Genomic DNA, 16,726 nt, shown 5'->3' on the forward strand with positions numbered 1-16,726 from the left:
ATTTTCATTCTCATTGGTCTCCATAAATTGTTTAATTTGATTTTTGATTTCCTGGTTTATCGAGTCATTCCTGAGCAGGATGGTTCTTAGTCTCCAAGTGTTTGAGTTTCTTCCAAATTTTTCCTTGTGGTTGAGTTCCAATTTCAGAGCGTTGTGGTCTGAGAATATGCAGGGGATAATTTCAATCTTTTGGTATCGGCTGAGACCTGTTTTGTGTCCCAGAACATGGTCTATTCTTGAGAATGTTCCATGGGCATTAGAATAGAATGAGTATTCTTTGGTTCTGGGGTGTAGTGTTCTATATATATCTAAGAGGTCCAACTCGTCGAGTATGGCATTCAAAGCCTTTGATTCTTTGCTTAGTTTTTGCCAGGGTGTTCTGTCTATTTCTGAGAGTGGAGTGTTGAGGTCCCCTACTATTAATGTATTTTTATCTATATGTCTCTTTATTCTGGTTAAGAGTTGGCTTGTGTATCTTGCTGCTCCCCTGTTGGGGGCATATATATTTATAATTGTCATATCCACTTGTTGAATACTTCCTTTAAGAATAATATAGTGCCTTTCTGCATCTCTAACTATAGTCTGTAGTTTAAAATCCAGTTTATCTGATATGAGAATTGCTACCCCAGCTTTCTTTTGAGGTCCATTTGCGTGAAAGATGGTACTCCATCCCCTTACTCTCAATCTGAATGCATCTTTAGGTTCGAAATGAGTCTCTTGTAGACAGCAAATGGATGGGTCATTTCTTTTTATCCAATCTGCAACCCTGTGGCGTTTAAAGCAAGAATTTAAACCATTAATGTTAAAGCTGAGTACTGAGAGATATGCTTTTAATTCTGCCATGTTGTCAGTAAAGTCTTTGTTTGTATTGGCTGTGACTTTCTGTTTTGTATCACTCTTGGGGCCTTTTTACTTTTATAGAACCCCCCGTAATACCTCCTGTAGGGCTGGTTTCATGGTTACGAAATTGGCTAGTGACTGTCGATTCTGAAATGTCTTTATTTCTCCATCAATTCTGAATGACAGCCTTGCTGGATAAAGGATCCTTGGCTGCATGTTTTTCTCTGAAAGAGCTTTAAAAATGCTCCCCCAACCCTTTCTCTCATTCCAGGTCTGTGTAGACAGGTCTGACGTAATTCTGATGCCTTTGCCTTGGTACGTGAGAAATTTCTTTGCCCTGGCCGCTTTCAATACTGTATCCTTGGATCTCATATTTGCGAGTTGCACTATGACGTGACGTGGTGTAGGTCTGTCATGGTTGAGCTTGGGAGGGGTCCTCTCTGTGTCTTGGACACGAATTTTTGTTTCCCTTGCTAGATTAGGGAAGTTTTCAGCTACAATTTGTTCAAATATCTCTTCTAGACCTCTGTTTTTCTCCACCCCCTCGGGGATGCCAATGATTCTAACATTGGATCGTTTCGTTGAGTCAGTAATCTCCCGTAGCCAACATTCGTGGGCGTGGATTTTTTTAAGACCATCTTCTATTTTTATTTTTTCCTCTATTAACCCATCCTCCAATTCACTAACCCTTTCCTCCGCTTCCGTGACCCTGGCCGTCAGAGCCTCTAGTTTTGCCTGCATTTGGCTCATAGAATTTTTAATTTCTGTCAAATTCACTCTCATTTCCGCCCTTAGGGATTCTATATTCTCAGTAACATTTTCCTGAATACTTTTTTCAAGTCTACTCATTATCTTGACCATTGTTACTCTGAATTCCATTTCTGATAATTTGGTTACATCCATATCCGTTACTTCTGTGGCAGAGGCCACTGACTCACTGTCTTTTCTTTGCTGGGGGGGGGGGGCCTCTCCTTCTTGTCATTCTAATGAGGGGAGGTTGCGGGGTTGTCCAGAGCCCAAATTATTGACTGGGTCCCAGGCCGTGCCCCTTGTTTTATAGGGATCTTAGAGATGTGGGCTTCTTCTTTAAAGATTTTATTTATTTACTTATCTGAGAGAGGGAGACAGACAGCAAGAACGGAACAGAAGCAGGGGAGTGGGAGAGGAAGAAGCAGGCTCCCAGCGGAGGAGCCCGATGAGGGACTCCTTTCCGGAACGCCGGGATCACGCCCTAAGCGGAAGACAGGCGCTCAATGACGGCGCCACCCAGGCGCCTCGGGTTGTGGGCTTCTTGATTTTTCAGCCTGCCTTCTGTGTTCTGGGCGAGGGGCCTGCCCCGCCGATACTCAGGCAACCCTGTTTGGGTAGAGTCTCCGTGTCCCCTGCGAGGGAGGATGGGGATGGGCACTCTCTGGGCCGGTATTTCCAGGCTTTTGTTCTCTGGCGGCTTTCCCTGGCGGCCGGCTATGCCTCTTCTGAGGGTCAGAGCAGCAGAGGCTGCATTGTCGCAGAACAGAGGGATTGCGGCCCGTTCTCCACTGATGTTCTGGCCACTGTAACTCTATTACTGTTGGTGCTGCTCAACCCTGCAGCGTCCCGGGATGTGCGCACCAACTCGGCGTCCCTGCCCTCGCTTCCAGGGCCGGCGCGTCTCTGTCCTTTGTGTTTCTAACACCGCCAGCCACCGGCCGCCCTGCGCGCTCCCGGGTCTCCCGGTCTCAGTCTATGCCCGGTGAGCACACCTCGATTCCGGAGTTTCGGGAGAAGCCTGGTGGCACGCGCACCCGGTTCAGGGTCTCAGTCTGCTGTTTCGCGGTGCCGACCGCGAGTCCGCCCGCTCCCCCGTGCAGGTGGCCCGCCAGCCGCCAGCCTCCCCGCGCGCGCTCCGGGAGCTCCCGGTCTCAGTCTGGATCCCGTGAGCACACCGGGATTCCGGTGTTCCGGGAGATGCCTGGTGGCGCGCGCGTTCACGGCTCACCGGTCTCAGTCTGCTCTCTCGCGGGTGCCCTCTGTGAGTCCGCCCGCTCCCCCGTGCAGGTGGCTGCCGCTTCCCGGCGCCCAAACGCGGCGGCTCCCTCCCCCTTCCGTTTATCTTCCGATATCTGTGCGCGGTTTTAGGGCTCCCCTCTTGGTACCTCAATACTCAGCGCTGGAGATGTTCATTTGTAGAGATCCAGATGAGTCTTCCTGCGTCTCAGGCTGATTCCATGGGTGTTCAGGCTGGTCTGGTACCTATCCAGCTCGACTCAGGGGACCGGCTGAAAAAGGGGTCCCCTACTCCTCCGCCATCTTAACTCCTGTGGACCACATCTTCTTAATCCAGTCATTTGTTGAAGGGCATCGTGTCTCCTTCCACAATTTAGCTATTGTGGACAATGCTGCTGTGAACATTGGGGTGCATGTGGCCCTTCTCTTTACTACGTCTGTATCTTTGGGATAAATACCCAGTGTTGCAATGGCTGGGTCATAGGGTAGCTCAATTTTTAACTTTTTAAGGGACCTCCACACTGTTTTCCAGAGTGGCTGTACCAACTTGCATTCCCACCAACAATGTAGGAGGGATCCCCTTTCTCCACATCCTCTCCAGCAATTGTTGTCTCTTGCCTCGTCTATTTTTGCCATTCTAACTGGCGTAAGGTGGTACCTTAGTGTGGTTTTGATTTGAATTTCCCTGATGGCTAATGATGTTCAACATTTTTTCATGTGTCTGTTAGCCATTTGGATGTCTTCATTGGAAAAGTGTCTGTTCATATCTTCTGCCCATTTTTTGATTTGTTTATTTGTTTCTTGCGTATTGAGTTTGAGAAGTTCTTTGTAGATCTTGGATACCAGTCTTTTATCTGTAGTGTCATTTGCAAATATCTTCTCCCATTCTGTGGGCTGCCTCTTAGTTTTTTTGACTGTTTCCTTGGCTGTGCAGAAGCTTTTTATCTTGATGAAGTCCCACAAGTTCATTTTATCTTTTGTTTCTCTTGCCTTTGGAGATGTGTCACGAAAAAGGTTACTGTGGCCGATGTCATAGAGGTTGCGGCCTATGTTCTCCTCTAGGATTTTGATGGATTCCTGTCTCACATCGAGGTCTTTCATCCATTTGGAGTTTATCTTTGTGTATGGTGTGAGATAGTGGTCAAGTTTCATTCTTTTGCATGTAGCTGTCCAATTTTCCCAGCACCATTTATTGAAGAGACTTTCTTTTTTCCACTGGATGTTTTCTCCTGCTTTGTCAAAGATTAGTTGCCCAAAGAGCCGAGGGTCCATTTCTGGGTTCTCTATTCTGTTCCATTGGTCTATGTGTCTGTTTTGGGGCCAGTCCCATGCTGTCTTTGTGATCACAGCTTTGTAGTATAGCTTGAAATCTGGCAACATGATGCCCCCAGCTTTGTTTTTCCTTTTCAACAATTCCATGGCAATTCGGGGCCTTTTCTGGTTCCACAAAAATTTAAGGGCTGTTTGTTCCAGTTCTTTGAAAAATGTCATTGGTATTTTGATCAGGATGGCATTGAAATTGTAGATTGCTCTGAGTAGCATAGACATTTTAACTATGTTAATTCTTATCCATGAGCATGGAATATTTTTCCATCTTTTCGTGTCTTCTTCAATGTCTTTCAAGAGTGATTTGTAGTTTCTAGAATATAGATCCTTTATGTCTCTGGTTAAGTTAATTCCAAGATAACATATGATTTTTGCTGCTTTGTAAATGGAATGGATTCCCTAATTTCTCTTTCTTCAGTCTCTTGTGTATAGAACTGCAACTGATTTCTGAGCATTGATTTTGTATCCCGCCACATTACTGAATTGCTCTATAACTTCTGGTAGTTTGGGAGTGGAGTCTTTTGGGTTTTCCATATAGAGTATCATGTCATCTGTGAAGAGAGACAGTTTGACTTCTTTGCCGATTCGGATACCTTTTATCCCTTTTTGTTGTCTCATTGCTGTTTCAAGGACTTCTAGTACTATGTTGAATAATAATGGCGAGAGTGGGCATCCTTGTCATGTTCCTGATCTTAAGGGAAAGGCTTCCAGCTTTTCCCCATTGAGAATATTTGCTGGAGGCTTTTTGTAGATGGTTTTTATGAGATTGAGGAATGTACCCTCTATCCCTACACTCTGAAGGGTTTTAATCAGGAAAGGATGCTGTATTTTGTCAAATGCTTTTTCTGCATCCATTGAGAGGATCATATGGTTCTTGACTCTTTTCTTGTTCATATGATCTACCACACTGATCGATTTGTGAATGTTGAACCACCCTTGCATCCCAGGGATGAATCCCACTTGGTCAAGATGGATAATCCTTGTAATGTACTGTTGGATCCTATTAGCTAGGATCTTGTTGAGAATTTTGGTGTCCATATTCATCAGGGATATCGGTCTGTCATTCTCCTTTTTGATGGGGTCTTTGCCTGGTTTGGGATCAAGGTAATACTGGCCTCATAGAATGAGTTTGGTAGTTTTCCTTCTGTTTCTATTTTTTGAAACAGCTTCAGGAGAATAGGTATTATTTTTTCTTTGAATGTTTGGTAGAATTCCCTGGGGAATCCATCAGGCCCCAGACTCTTGTTTTTTGGGAGGTTTCTGATCACTGCTTCGATCTCTTCATAATTAATCAGTCTGTTTAATCAATTTCTTCCCGATTCAGTCTTGGTAGTTTATAGGTTTCCAGGAAGGCATCCATGTCTTCCACGTTGTTTAATTTATTGGCATAAAGCTGTTGATAAAAGTTTCTAATGATCCTTCCTATTTCATTGGTGTTGGTTGTGACCTCTCCCTTTTCATTCATAATTTTGTTAATTTGGGTCCTTTCTCTATTCTTTTGAATAAGTCTGGTCAGTAGCTTATTGATCTTATTTCTTCTTTCAAAGAACCAGCTTCTAGTTCTGTTGATCTGCTCTACTGTGCTCCTGGTTTCTAATTCATTGATCTCTGCTCTAATTTTGTTCTCCTGCCTTCTCGTGCGTGGGTTCGGCCTGTTCTTCTGTTCCAGCTCCAGCTTCTTGAGGTGAGAATACAAAAACTGCATTTTAGATTTTTCTGTTCTTTTGAGTGAGGCTTGGATGGCTATGTATTTTCCCCTTAGGACTGCCTTTGCAGTGTCCCATAGGTTTTAGACCATTGTGTTTTCATTCTCGTTGGTCTCCATAAATTGTTTAAATTGATTTTTAATTTCCTGGTTTACCCAGTCATTCTTGAGCAGGACGGTTCTTAGTTTCCAAGTGTTTGAGTTTCTTCCAAATTTTTCCTTGTGATTGAGTTCCAGTTTCAAAGCCTTGTGGTCTGAGAATATGCAGGGAATAATTTCAGTCTTTTGGTATCGGTTGAGACCTGTTTGGTGACCCAGTATATGGTCTATTCTGGAAAAAGTTCCATGTGCATTTGAAAAGAATGAGTATTCTGTTTTTCTGGGGTGTAGTGTTCTGTATATATCTACGAGTTCCATCTGGTCTAATATGTCATTCAAAGCTCTTGTTTCTTTGTTGATTTTCTGCTTTGGTGATCTGTCTATTGCTGATAGTGGAGTGTTGAGATCCCCTACTATTAATGTATTTTTATCTATATGTCTCTTTGTTCTGGTTAAGAGTTGGCCTGTGTATCTTGCTGCTCCCCTTTTGGGGGCATAGATATTTATAATTGTCATATCCACTTGTTGGATACATCCTTTAAGAATAATATAGTGTCCTTCTGTATCTCTAACTATAGTCTTTAGTTTAAAATCTAATCTGTCTGATATGAGAATTGCTACCCCAGCTTTCTTTTGAGGTCCATTGGCATGAACAATGGTTTTCCATCCCTTCACTTTCAGTCTGGATGTATCTTTCAGTTCAAGATGAGTCTCTTGTAGACAGCAAATGGATGGGTCATGTCTTTTTATCCAATCTGCAACCCTGTGGTGTTTTATTGGAGCATTCAGGCCATTCCCATTGAGAGTGATTATTGAGAGATATGATTTTAATGATGTCATGTTGCCTGTGAAGTCTTTGTTTGTATAGATTATAAATTTCTGTTCTATATCACTCTTGGGGCCTTTTTACTTTTTTTTTTTAAGATTTTATTTATTTATTCGACAGAGATAGAGACAGCCAGCAAGAGAGGGAACACAAGCAGGCGGAATGGGAGAGGAAGAAGCAGGCTCATAGCGGAGGAGCCTGATGTGGGGCTTGATCCCAGAATGCCGGGATCACGCCCTGAGCTGAAGGCAGACTCTTAACCTCTGTGCCACCCAGGCGCCCCGGGGCCTTTTTACTTTTATAGAACCCCCCCTTAATATCTCCTGTAGGGCTTGTTTGGTGGTTACAAATTTGGTCAGTTTCTGCCAATCCTGGAAGGTCCTTATCTCTCCATTAATTCTGAATGACAGCCTTGGTGGATAAAGGATCCTTGGCTGCATGTTTTTCTCTGAAAGAGCTTTAAAAATATCCTGCCAACCCTTCGTCTCATTCCAGGTCTGTGTAGACAGGTCTGACGTTATTCTGATATTTTCGCCTCTGTATGTGAGAAATTTCTTCACCCTGGCTGCTTTCAATACTGTATCCTTGGATCTAATATTTGTGAATTGCACTATGACGTGACGTGGTGTAGGTTTGTCGTGGTTGACCTTGTAAGGGGTCCTCTCTGCCTCTTGGACATGAATGCTTGTTTCCTTTGCTAGATTAGGGAAGTTTTCAGCTACAATTTGTTCAAATATCTCTTCTAGACCTCTCTCTTTCTCCGCTCCCTTGGGGATGCCAATGATTCTGACATTGGAACATTTCATTGAGTCAGTAATCTCCCGTAATGTATGTTCTTGAGATTGGATTTTTGGGGCCAATTTTGTGTTTTAACTTTGTCTTCTCCCATCCCATCCTCCAATTCCCTAATTCGTTCTTCTGCCTCATTTACCCTGGCCGTCAGAGCATCTAGTTTTGACTGCATTTGATTCATAGCATTTTTAATTTCTGCCAGATTCGCTCTCATTTCCACCCTTAGAGATTCTATATTCTTGTTAATATTTTCGTTAATATTTTTTTCAAGTCTACACATCATCTTGACCATTGTTACTCTGAACTCCATTTCTGATCTTTTGGTTATATCCATATCCATCAGCTCTGTGGCAGAGGCCACAGACTCATTATCTTTTCTTTGCTGGTGGGGGTGGATTTCTCCTCGTCATTCTGATGAGGAGAGGTTGCGGGGATGCCCAGAACCCAAATTACTGACCAGGACCCAGGCAGTGTGCACTTGTTTTATAGGGACCTTAGAGATGTAGGCTTCTTGATTTTTCAGCTTGCCTTCTGGGGGAGGGGCCTGCCATACTGATATTCAGGCAACCCTGTTTGGGTAGAGTCTCCGTGTCCCCTGTGAGGGGGGATGGGGATGGGCACAATGTGAGCCGGTTTTTCCGGGCTTTTGTTCTCTGGCAGCTTTCCCTGGCGGTTTTCTGTGACTCTTCTGAGAGTCGGAGCAGCAGTGGCCGAATCCCAGCCTCTGTCTCAGAACAGAGATTGCAGTCTTCTCTCCACTGAGCTCTCTTGGTCTCTTTAACTCTGCTTCTGTCGGTGCCACCAAAAACCCTGCAGCGTCCCGGGTTGTGCACCCCACAGCCGCTCTCCCAGCCCTCACTTCCAGGGTGCGCAGGTCTCTGTCCTTTGTGTTTCTAACACTGCCAGCCGCCTCCAGTTCCCCCGCGTGCTGCGCGTGCGCTCCAGAGCACCAGTTTTCAGTCTGGTCGTGCGCGTGCTCCCAAGCTCCCGGTTTTAGTCGAGCACACTGGAGCTCCGTTTCAGTCTGGTCGCGCGCGTTCCCAGCTCAAGGTCTCAGTCCGCTCTCTCTCGCGGGTGCCGGTCCTCGAGTCCGCCCGCTCCCCCCATGCAGGTAGCTACCGCTTCCCGGCGCCCGAACGCGGCGGCTCCCTCCCCCTTCCGTTTATCTTCCGATATCTGTGCGCGGTTTCATGGCTCCCCGCTTTGTACCTCAGTACTCAGCGCTGGAGATGTTCATTTGTAGAGATCCAGATGTATCTTCCTGCGTCTCAGACTGATTCCGTGGGTTCTCAGGATGGTCTGGTACCTATCCAGCTCCACTTAGGGGACCGGCTGAAAAAGGGGACCCCTACTCCCCCACCATCTTTTCCCTCCTCCTAAAAGTGAGTATTTAAAGAACTGTAGGTCGTTCACAATTTTCAGAGTTGTATCGATGAAAGAAATCACAAAGAAAGTGATACAATTTTATTTAGAAACAAAAATATAAAACTTCAAGAGGTAAAAGGGAAACTGGAAAATTATTCTCAATATTTTTTTTAATTTTTATTTTTTATCAAAGTAGATAATGTGAAAAGAGCTTTTACAAACAAAACACAGGAAAAATGGGCAAAAGACACAGCAGACAATAGATAGTAGAAGCAAATGACAAATAGAAATACACAAATTTTTTCAACTTTTCTATTAATAAAAAACAGAAAAAACATCCACAACAAACTATTTTTCTTCTATCAAGCATATAAATCATAATGTGCTGTAGTGGTAAATGTGTGTTGAGACAAGTGCTTTGTAACTGTTGTTAGAAGTGCATGAGTGTTCTTATTACCAGCATTGTGAAGAAATTTAGCAGTGTGTATCAAAATCCTTAGTGTTCTTATTGTGTACTTTTCTTCCTATTCTAAAGAAATTAGCAGATACATAAGTCAAACTGCATAAACAAATGTATTTTATAGAGTTATTTATTATAATGAAAAATAGGAGCCAAACTAAATGCCTAATAGTAAAAGAATGGTGAAATACGGTGTACCTACATATGGGTTATTACTCAGATTATAAAAATCAGTTTTTCAAAGAATAATTAATGACCTAAAGAAATGCAGTAGAATATTAAATTTGGAAAATTGGTACATAATGTTTGTAGAGTTTGATGGCAATTAAATATATAAATCTCAATTAAAATGAATAAGTACATTTTCCCTCTTTTTCTTGGCTGAATATTCCTGAAAGAAAAATATATGCAAATAATTAATTTGAGACGTGTTTGAAGTGGAGGTTGGGGATATTTGCTTTTAGAATTTCGTTCTAGCTTTTAGGTGCCTTTTTGGAGGGCAGTTTGATATTACTCTTTTTTTTTTTTACTTTTGTGGGGGTTTTTTGGGGTTTTTTTGTAATAATTTTTTATTATGTTATGTTAGTCACCATACAGTATATCCTTAGTTTTTGATGTAAAGTTCCATGATTCATTATTTGCATATAACACCCAGTGCACCATGCAATACGTGCCCTCCTTAATACCCATCACCGGCCTATCCCAGTCCCCCACCCCCTCCCCTCTGAAGCCCTCAGTTTGTTTCCCAGAGTCCATAGTCTGTCATGGTTCATTACTCTTTCTTGCTCTTCAAGCTTTTGTTTGTTAGGTTTTGGATTTTTTCTCTCCCTGATATGGTCAATTTGTAGATGAAGGCTGAGAAAAGCTTTACCCATCTGTCTAGGTTTTACAAATGTAATCTGATTTTAGCAAAGTTTTAGTTAACTAAAAGAAGAAAAAAAATGGTAGAAATAAGGTTGCTCTAAGTATTTGGGATACTGCAAGATGATGGAGCCAAATACTAAAGGTGACAAAGATTTGTGAAGGGAGGGAGGGAAGATGGGTGGAGGGAAGGAAGGAAAGAAGGAAGCAGGGAAGGAGGGAAGAGGAAGGAGAGAAAAGAAAAAGGAAGAATGATGAGGTAGACTGACACACACCCTTGAAACCTAGACCCAAGCGTTTGAACCACCTTAGAACTTCTAAAAAAACTAAAGGATGTCTATAATGGGATTTTTCCTCTTTAAGAATTGCTTCTCAGGCGAACGTCTGTGGAAAAATGGTTCGATTCCACATTCTAAAACAAGCTGTCAGCAAATGACACCAGCCACTTCCCCATAGGGTTTACTAAGAAGTGACAGCAGTATTATGTTTACTACCGGTGATTTCAACCTCCTCGGTACCCTGTGTCCCAGTCCATGTCAGAGGACCCGGATGGGATGAGATAGATTTGTAGGGAGTGCAGTTTTTCTCATGAGGCTCAGTTTTCTCCCTTCTCCCCTTTCATTTCTCTGAAGTCAAAGGTAGGGGCTTCAGGATCATCACGGAAAACAAGTATGTGGACTGCAAGAAGGGAGAGCCATGTTCTCTTTCAGCTGAGTGTTTATTGAGCTGAAGAACTCCTTCACAGGCCCCTGTAGCTTTTGGAGGGTCCAGAGGAATACTCTAGGCATCCCTTGGGCTTTCCACATCAAAAAAGGGAAGGTGGAGGACGAGCAGGAGCCACAGGTTACCCATACAGAAGACATCAGTGAATAGCTGTGCAATGGATTTTGTCTTTAATTTTTCGATTTAAAGAAGCAAGAGGGAGAATTGCTCATCATTAATCTGAAAATGAAGAAAGAATGAACTCAGAAGATGCCAAGTATGGAGTAAATTATTAGTGCAAAAGTTAGTTTACCATGTTTTATCCACCAACTTATTGCTGAGGACTCTGAAGTCTCTATTTCCAGCTCTTTAAGCTCCAGATCTCTTATTTTTTCTACTAGTAATTTTCCCTAAATGTCTGGTGCAATTCAGTGTACTCTCAGCTGGAATAAATACTGTCTACTCAGCTAGATAAGGTGGAAGTACTTATAGACCAGATATAATTGTTGGGTGAAGAGTGCAGACTCCGGACCCAGATGACCCAGGACTGAATGTTGGATTGACGACTTAATAGCTATATGACCTTGGGCAAAATACTAAGCCAGATTTTCTTTCATCTGCAAATGAGAAAAGATGAATACCATCTCATAGTAATAATGTGGGGACTTGGTACTTGATTCAGTGGCTACCATAGTAACTGCTCAACAATTACTAGCCACTAATAGCAGTCTGTCTCCTTTTACCCACAAATCCTGTTGAATCTTCTACATTTTTCATGTATCCTGTCTTACCCTTTTCCTCTGTTAGGTCTTGATGACTTGAACTGTCATCACTTTATGCCTGTCCTTTTATGAGAGTCCTTATACTTGATTGCTCAGTCTCTTGTCCTACCACCTGTGCCCACATCCATTCTCCACAGGACAGCCAGAATGAGCTTTGGATGAAATCTTGTCCTACTCAAAACCTTTGAGTCATTCATCACCTACAGATTAAAAGAAAATGTTATAGGTACTTCGTAACCCAATGGCTAGCCACCTCACCAGCTTCATCTCCTGACCCTCCCTGTATAAATCTTGAATACTTTGCTAACCAGTAATGTCAACATTAGTCATTAATGTCCGCATCCTTACTTGTCATGTACAAGAGGGGCCAAAATATTTATCATTGCCAAAAACTCATGTAATCAAACATCAATTCCCATGGGAAGTAATGCTAAATCTTTATTGACTCTATTAATGGAAAATAAGCTCAAGCATCAGGCAGATAATGCCAATAATAATATCCATTCATAATTATAAGCTAAAGAGAACAGTAAACTGTCATTATATTACGAATTTTTTAAAAATCCTGAACCGACCAGCAACTTGGTAGCGGCCAAAAGAACCTGAGTCACTATGTCAGCTCTGGGGAGCTGTACAAATGAACTAAATTTCATCTATTGTAACCTGCACGTTTTATCACATTAAAATCACTGAAACCAGGATGACTTTTACAATCTCTGCTGGCCAGACCACATGTGGTTTGGAAGAAAATCCAAGAAACAGTGGTGGAGCCCTCTTAAGAAACCATCCTCAGATATGGTGTGGGTAAAGACAGAGGTCAATTACTCCGAAGGGAAAAGTGATATAGGAGAGGCAAGTTCTAAATACGAGAAAGTTTTAGGACTACCTCATCAATTTGTCACTTATGTTTTACTTTTTATGTGTATACAAGAGGAATATATGACAAAAATATAAAGAAATTTAAAGAACAACTTCTTAATCGAAGAAAGCCATTAAATATAAGTGTCATAGTTTAATCAGCACCATGCCTTTTCTACTTCACGCCTGGCAGAACTTAGGCTGGTATTGCATGACCTGCAAGTGAAGGTGTCTTCAGTTTGGTGATATATTGTTGTACAGATAGGCGAGTAAATTTGACCATGTTTCAGCATCACTATTACAAAGAATGGGAAATATTCTTTAAGTTTTTATTTAAATTCTAATGAATCATGAGAGACTGTGGACTCTGGGAAATAAACTGAGGGCTTCAGAGGGGAGGGGGGTGGGGGAATGGGATAGGGCGGTGATGGTTATTAAGGAGGGCACATACTGCATGGTGCACTGGGTGTTATATGCAAATAATGAATCATGGAACACTACATCAAAAACTAAGGATATACTGTATGGTGACTAACATAACATAATAAAAAATTATTATAAAAAATAAAAAATAAATTCTAATTCATTAACATAACAGTATAATATTAGTTTCAGGTGTACAGTATAGGGATTCAGCACTTCCATACATCACCTGGTGCTCATCACGATGGGTGTACTTTTTAGTCCCTGTCACCTATCAGTATTACAAAGAATAGGAAGGATTCTTTTAAAATAGGAATGCATGTAAAATGGAAAAGAATGAGGGCAGAATTCATTCATTAATGCCACAGCTACTGATTTAGCATCTATTCTGTGCCAGGTATTGTTCCAGGAGCAAAGGTCACGGCAAAAAATAAAAATCTTTGCTGTCAGGAAGCTTAAGTTCATGTATGTGAGTAGACATTATATAAAATAACCAAATTATAGTGTTTGTTACATTTAGGAACTAGAAAGATAAAAACAGGGAGAAAGAATAGAAATTTGGGAGGAGAAGTGTAATTTTCAGTAGGGTCGTCAGGGAAGACCTACAGAAGGTGCAGGAGCCATCCATATTTGATATTTGAGGGAAGGACATTGTCAGCAGGAATATACAGCAAGTACAGAGACTCAGTAGTGGCGACCCAGGTAGTATATTCAAGGAGCACGGCAAGGAAGACAGAGGGCTCAAGAAGGATAAAAGAAATACAGAGTAGATGGAAATGAGGTCAAAGAAGTAAGGAGATTGGGGATCAGCAGATTTCCTAGATCAGTGCTGGTCAACAGAAAAATAAGGTGAGCCACATATGTAATTGAAATTTATATAGTTGCCACATCTATTTTTTTAAGAAAAGTAGGAACAAATGAAATGAATGCATTTCACTTAACCTAATATATTAAAAATATTATTTCAACCTGTACATCATACAGAAAGTATTAATGAAAAAAGAAAGTGTTAATGAGATGTTTTCCATTTTTTAAAATAGTTTTATATTTTACAGCAGTTGTAGGTTTTCAGCAAACTTGAGTAGAAGTACAGAGATAGAACAGTTTTTTTGTACTAAGTGTTTGAAATCTGGTGTATATTGTACACTTAAAGCACATCTCAGTTCCCCTTACAACATTTCAGGTGCTCAGTAGCCACATGGCACTACTGTATCTGCTGTATTGGACAGCACAGATCTAGACCCTTGCAGAACACTGTAATGACTTTGGCTTTTCTGTGAATAAGTAGGGAAGCAATAGAAGAGTTTTGGCTGCAACAGTGGCATAGTATGACTTGGGTTTCTGTAGGATCCCAGAATATGACTTGAGATTTCATAAGGTCTGCTTTGTTGAGAATAGACAGGGAAGAGAATATCTGCTCACATGTGCTAGAACAGACTTTGGACAAACTCTCATCAAAGAGCAAAACTGAATATAGACAAGCATAAATTCAATAAGTGGACCGGTTTTGGGAAAGAGTGTAATAGTAATTCTCTCAACACTCTGTCTTTACACAGGCTATAAATGAGACACGCTGTGTCTTATTCCTACACGTGGGGATCTCTTGTTTCCTCTCATGGACTGTGAGATCATCAAGGCAAGGCACACCATATATCTATCTTTAATCCTAATGCCCAGTAGCCTTGGTGGAAGTTAGTAAGCCCTCAATAAATATTTGTTAAATCGAAACCCAAAAAACAGCTAAACATCCCCCAAATGGAAACAACCCAGATGTCCACCAACAGAGGTATATATTTAAACAGTTCAATACTCTACAGCCGAGAGAGTAAACATATTAAGCTATATACCACATGGTTGATTATTGTAAACATTATGTTGAGTGAAAGAGACAAGACACAGCAGAGTATATAGCATATCATTCCATATACTCAGTGTTCAAGATAAGACAACATAATTAAAGTTGACGGGATACTGGTTATACTTGGAGGTAGTGACTGGACAAGAGGGGCCTCTGGGCTTCTGATAACATTCTATTTTTCTGGTCATTTGTACACTTTTTAAAAATATCTTGAGGTATACAGCAGTCATAGGTGTACTTTCATATATATATGTATATATATATATATAGCTACATGTGTGTGTATGTATATATATATATATATAAACTTTGTACTAATGTATGTGCTTATATATGTATTCAGTTGAAAGCTTACATACATATGTTCCATATATGTAGGAAAGTACACCTATGTATATGTAGTATCTCTCTCAAAAAAACAACAAAACATTATAAATTACCTGAGGTGAAGACCATTTTGTTCAACTGTGTTATGATTCAATATGTAAGAATAAATTTATGGCTAATTGAAAAACATACAGTATATATGGTTTTATAATTGAAAACTTCCGCTAGTATAACATATGTGATGTATTTTAACTCAGTTTTCCTCTTTCCTCAAGAAAGACTGTGAATCATAATTCAGAAAACATTTTGACATGTAAAAACTTAGTGTTCTTTTTGTTCCCTTGCTTTTACTTTTACCCTACAATTTCCCAGAAAGGTGTATTTTATTTAAGCATTTTAGAGCATGCAGCTTCACATGATGTGCTTATTCTAGTGCAGTGGCTCTCACCCAAGGGCAGTTTTGCTCCCAAGGGGATATTTGGTAGTGCCTTAAGACATTTTTGCTTGTCACAGTTGGGGGGGAAATGCTACTGGTATCTAATGGGGAAAGGCCAGGGATACTGCTAAGCCTCCTACAAGGCAGAGAACAGCCCCTCACAGCTAAGAATAATCCAACTCGAAATGTCAGTAGCACTGAGGTTGAAAAACACTGCTCTCATTTAATAACATAATGCTGGAATTTTAAAAAATGGAAGTTTTTTCATTACCAGTTTTAACCTCTTACATTTTAGAAGTTTTGGAGATTACTGAGGTTGCTTTGTTCAAAGTAAATGAATTTTCTTTAAAAAATTGTGTATTGTTAACATGTTTTTAATTATTTTCTTGAAAGTGTTACTGTGGTTTTTTTTGTTTGTTTGTTTCTGAGTTTTCTTAAAAGAAAAAGAAGAAGAAAGAAAAGTTTGAGAAATATGTTGTTTATAACAGTTTTATTCTTATTTCTCCAGGCTAGAGGAACAAAAGAATATCTTGTCAGAATTTCAAAGAGATGTAAATGAATTTGTTTTATGGTTGGAAGAAGCGGATAACGTTGCTAGTATTCCACTTGAACCTGGAAATGAGCAGCAGCTAAAAGAAAAACTTGAACAAGTCAAGGTAATTTTGTTTTCTAAAAACCCCCAGGGCCTACTTGTATAAAGAGTATATGAATCTATTTTTAAGGTATTTAATCATTGATTTCCTGCCCATTAGGTTATTGATAGTTCCTCACTAGGTTTCCTCAAAACTTTGTATTGTTTTAACCCAGTGTTTCCCAAAGAGTATTTTTTGGTAAAAAGTGTGTGTGTGTGTGTGTGTGTGTGTGTGTGTGTGTGTGTGTGTAAGTGTGTACAATGCATGACAGTATTTTGAAAACTAATTTGAAATTGATCTTAGACATATTGGAGAATTTTACAACTCCAAATTATTTCAAAAACTAGAGGGACTTTATAGAAATGAATCCCATTTCTTAGAAAAGATCTTAATTGCCAAATCAATCTATTTCAGCCTCTAATTAGAGATGTTCGATTTGCCTGAAACA

At 40.8% G+C, this 16,726-nt stretch overlaps 1 protein-coding gene across 11 annotated transcripts in view; it reads left to right on the forward strand.

The window, feature by feature from the left end:
* DMD (dystrophin) overlaps positions 1–16,726 on the forward strand; it is a 2,097,152-nt gene that overhangs the window by 1,324,070 nt on the left and 756,356 nt on the right. For all 11 annotated transcript variants that reach the window (XM_087859359.1, XM_087859361.1, XM_087859356.1 and 8 more), the window contains one exon: positions 16,155–16,302. In XM_087859359.1, coding sequence (XP_087715485.1) covers positions 16,155–16,302 — 148 coding nt within the window. The remainder of the gene's footprint in view (positions 1–16,154; positions 16,303–16,726) is intronic.

The sequence above is a fragment of the Ursus americanus genome, chromosome X, assembly GCF_024610735.1.
Source record: "Ursus americanus isolate L20-20 chromosome X, mUrsAme1.1.p, whole genome shotgun sequence".
NCBI lineage: Eukaryota > Metazoa > Chordata > Mammalia > Carnivora > Ursidae > Ursus > Ursus americanus.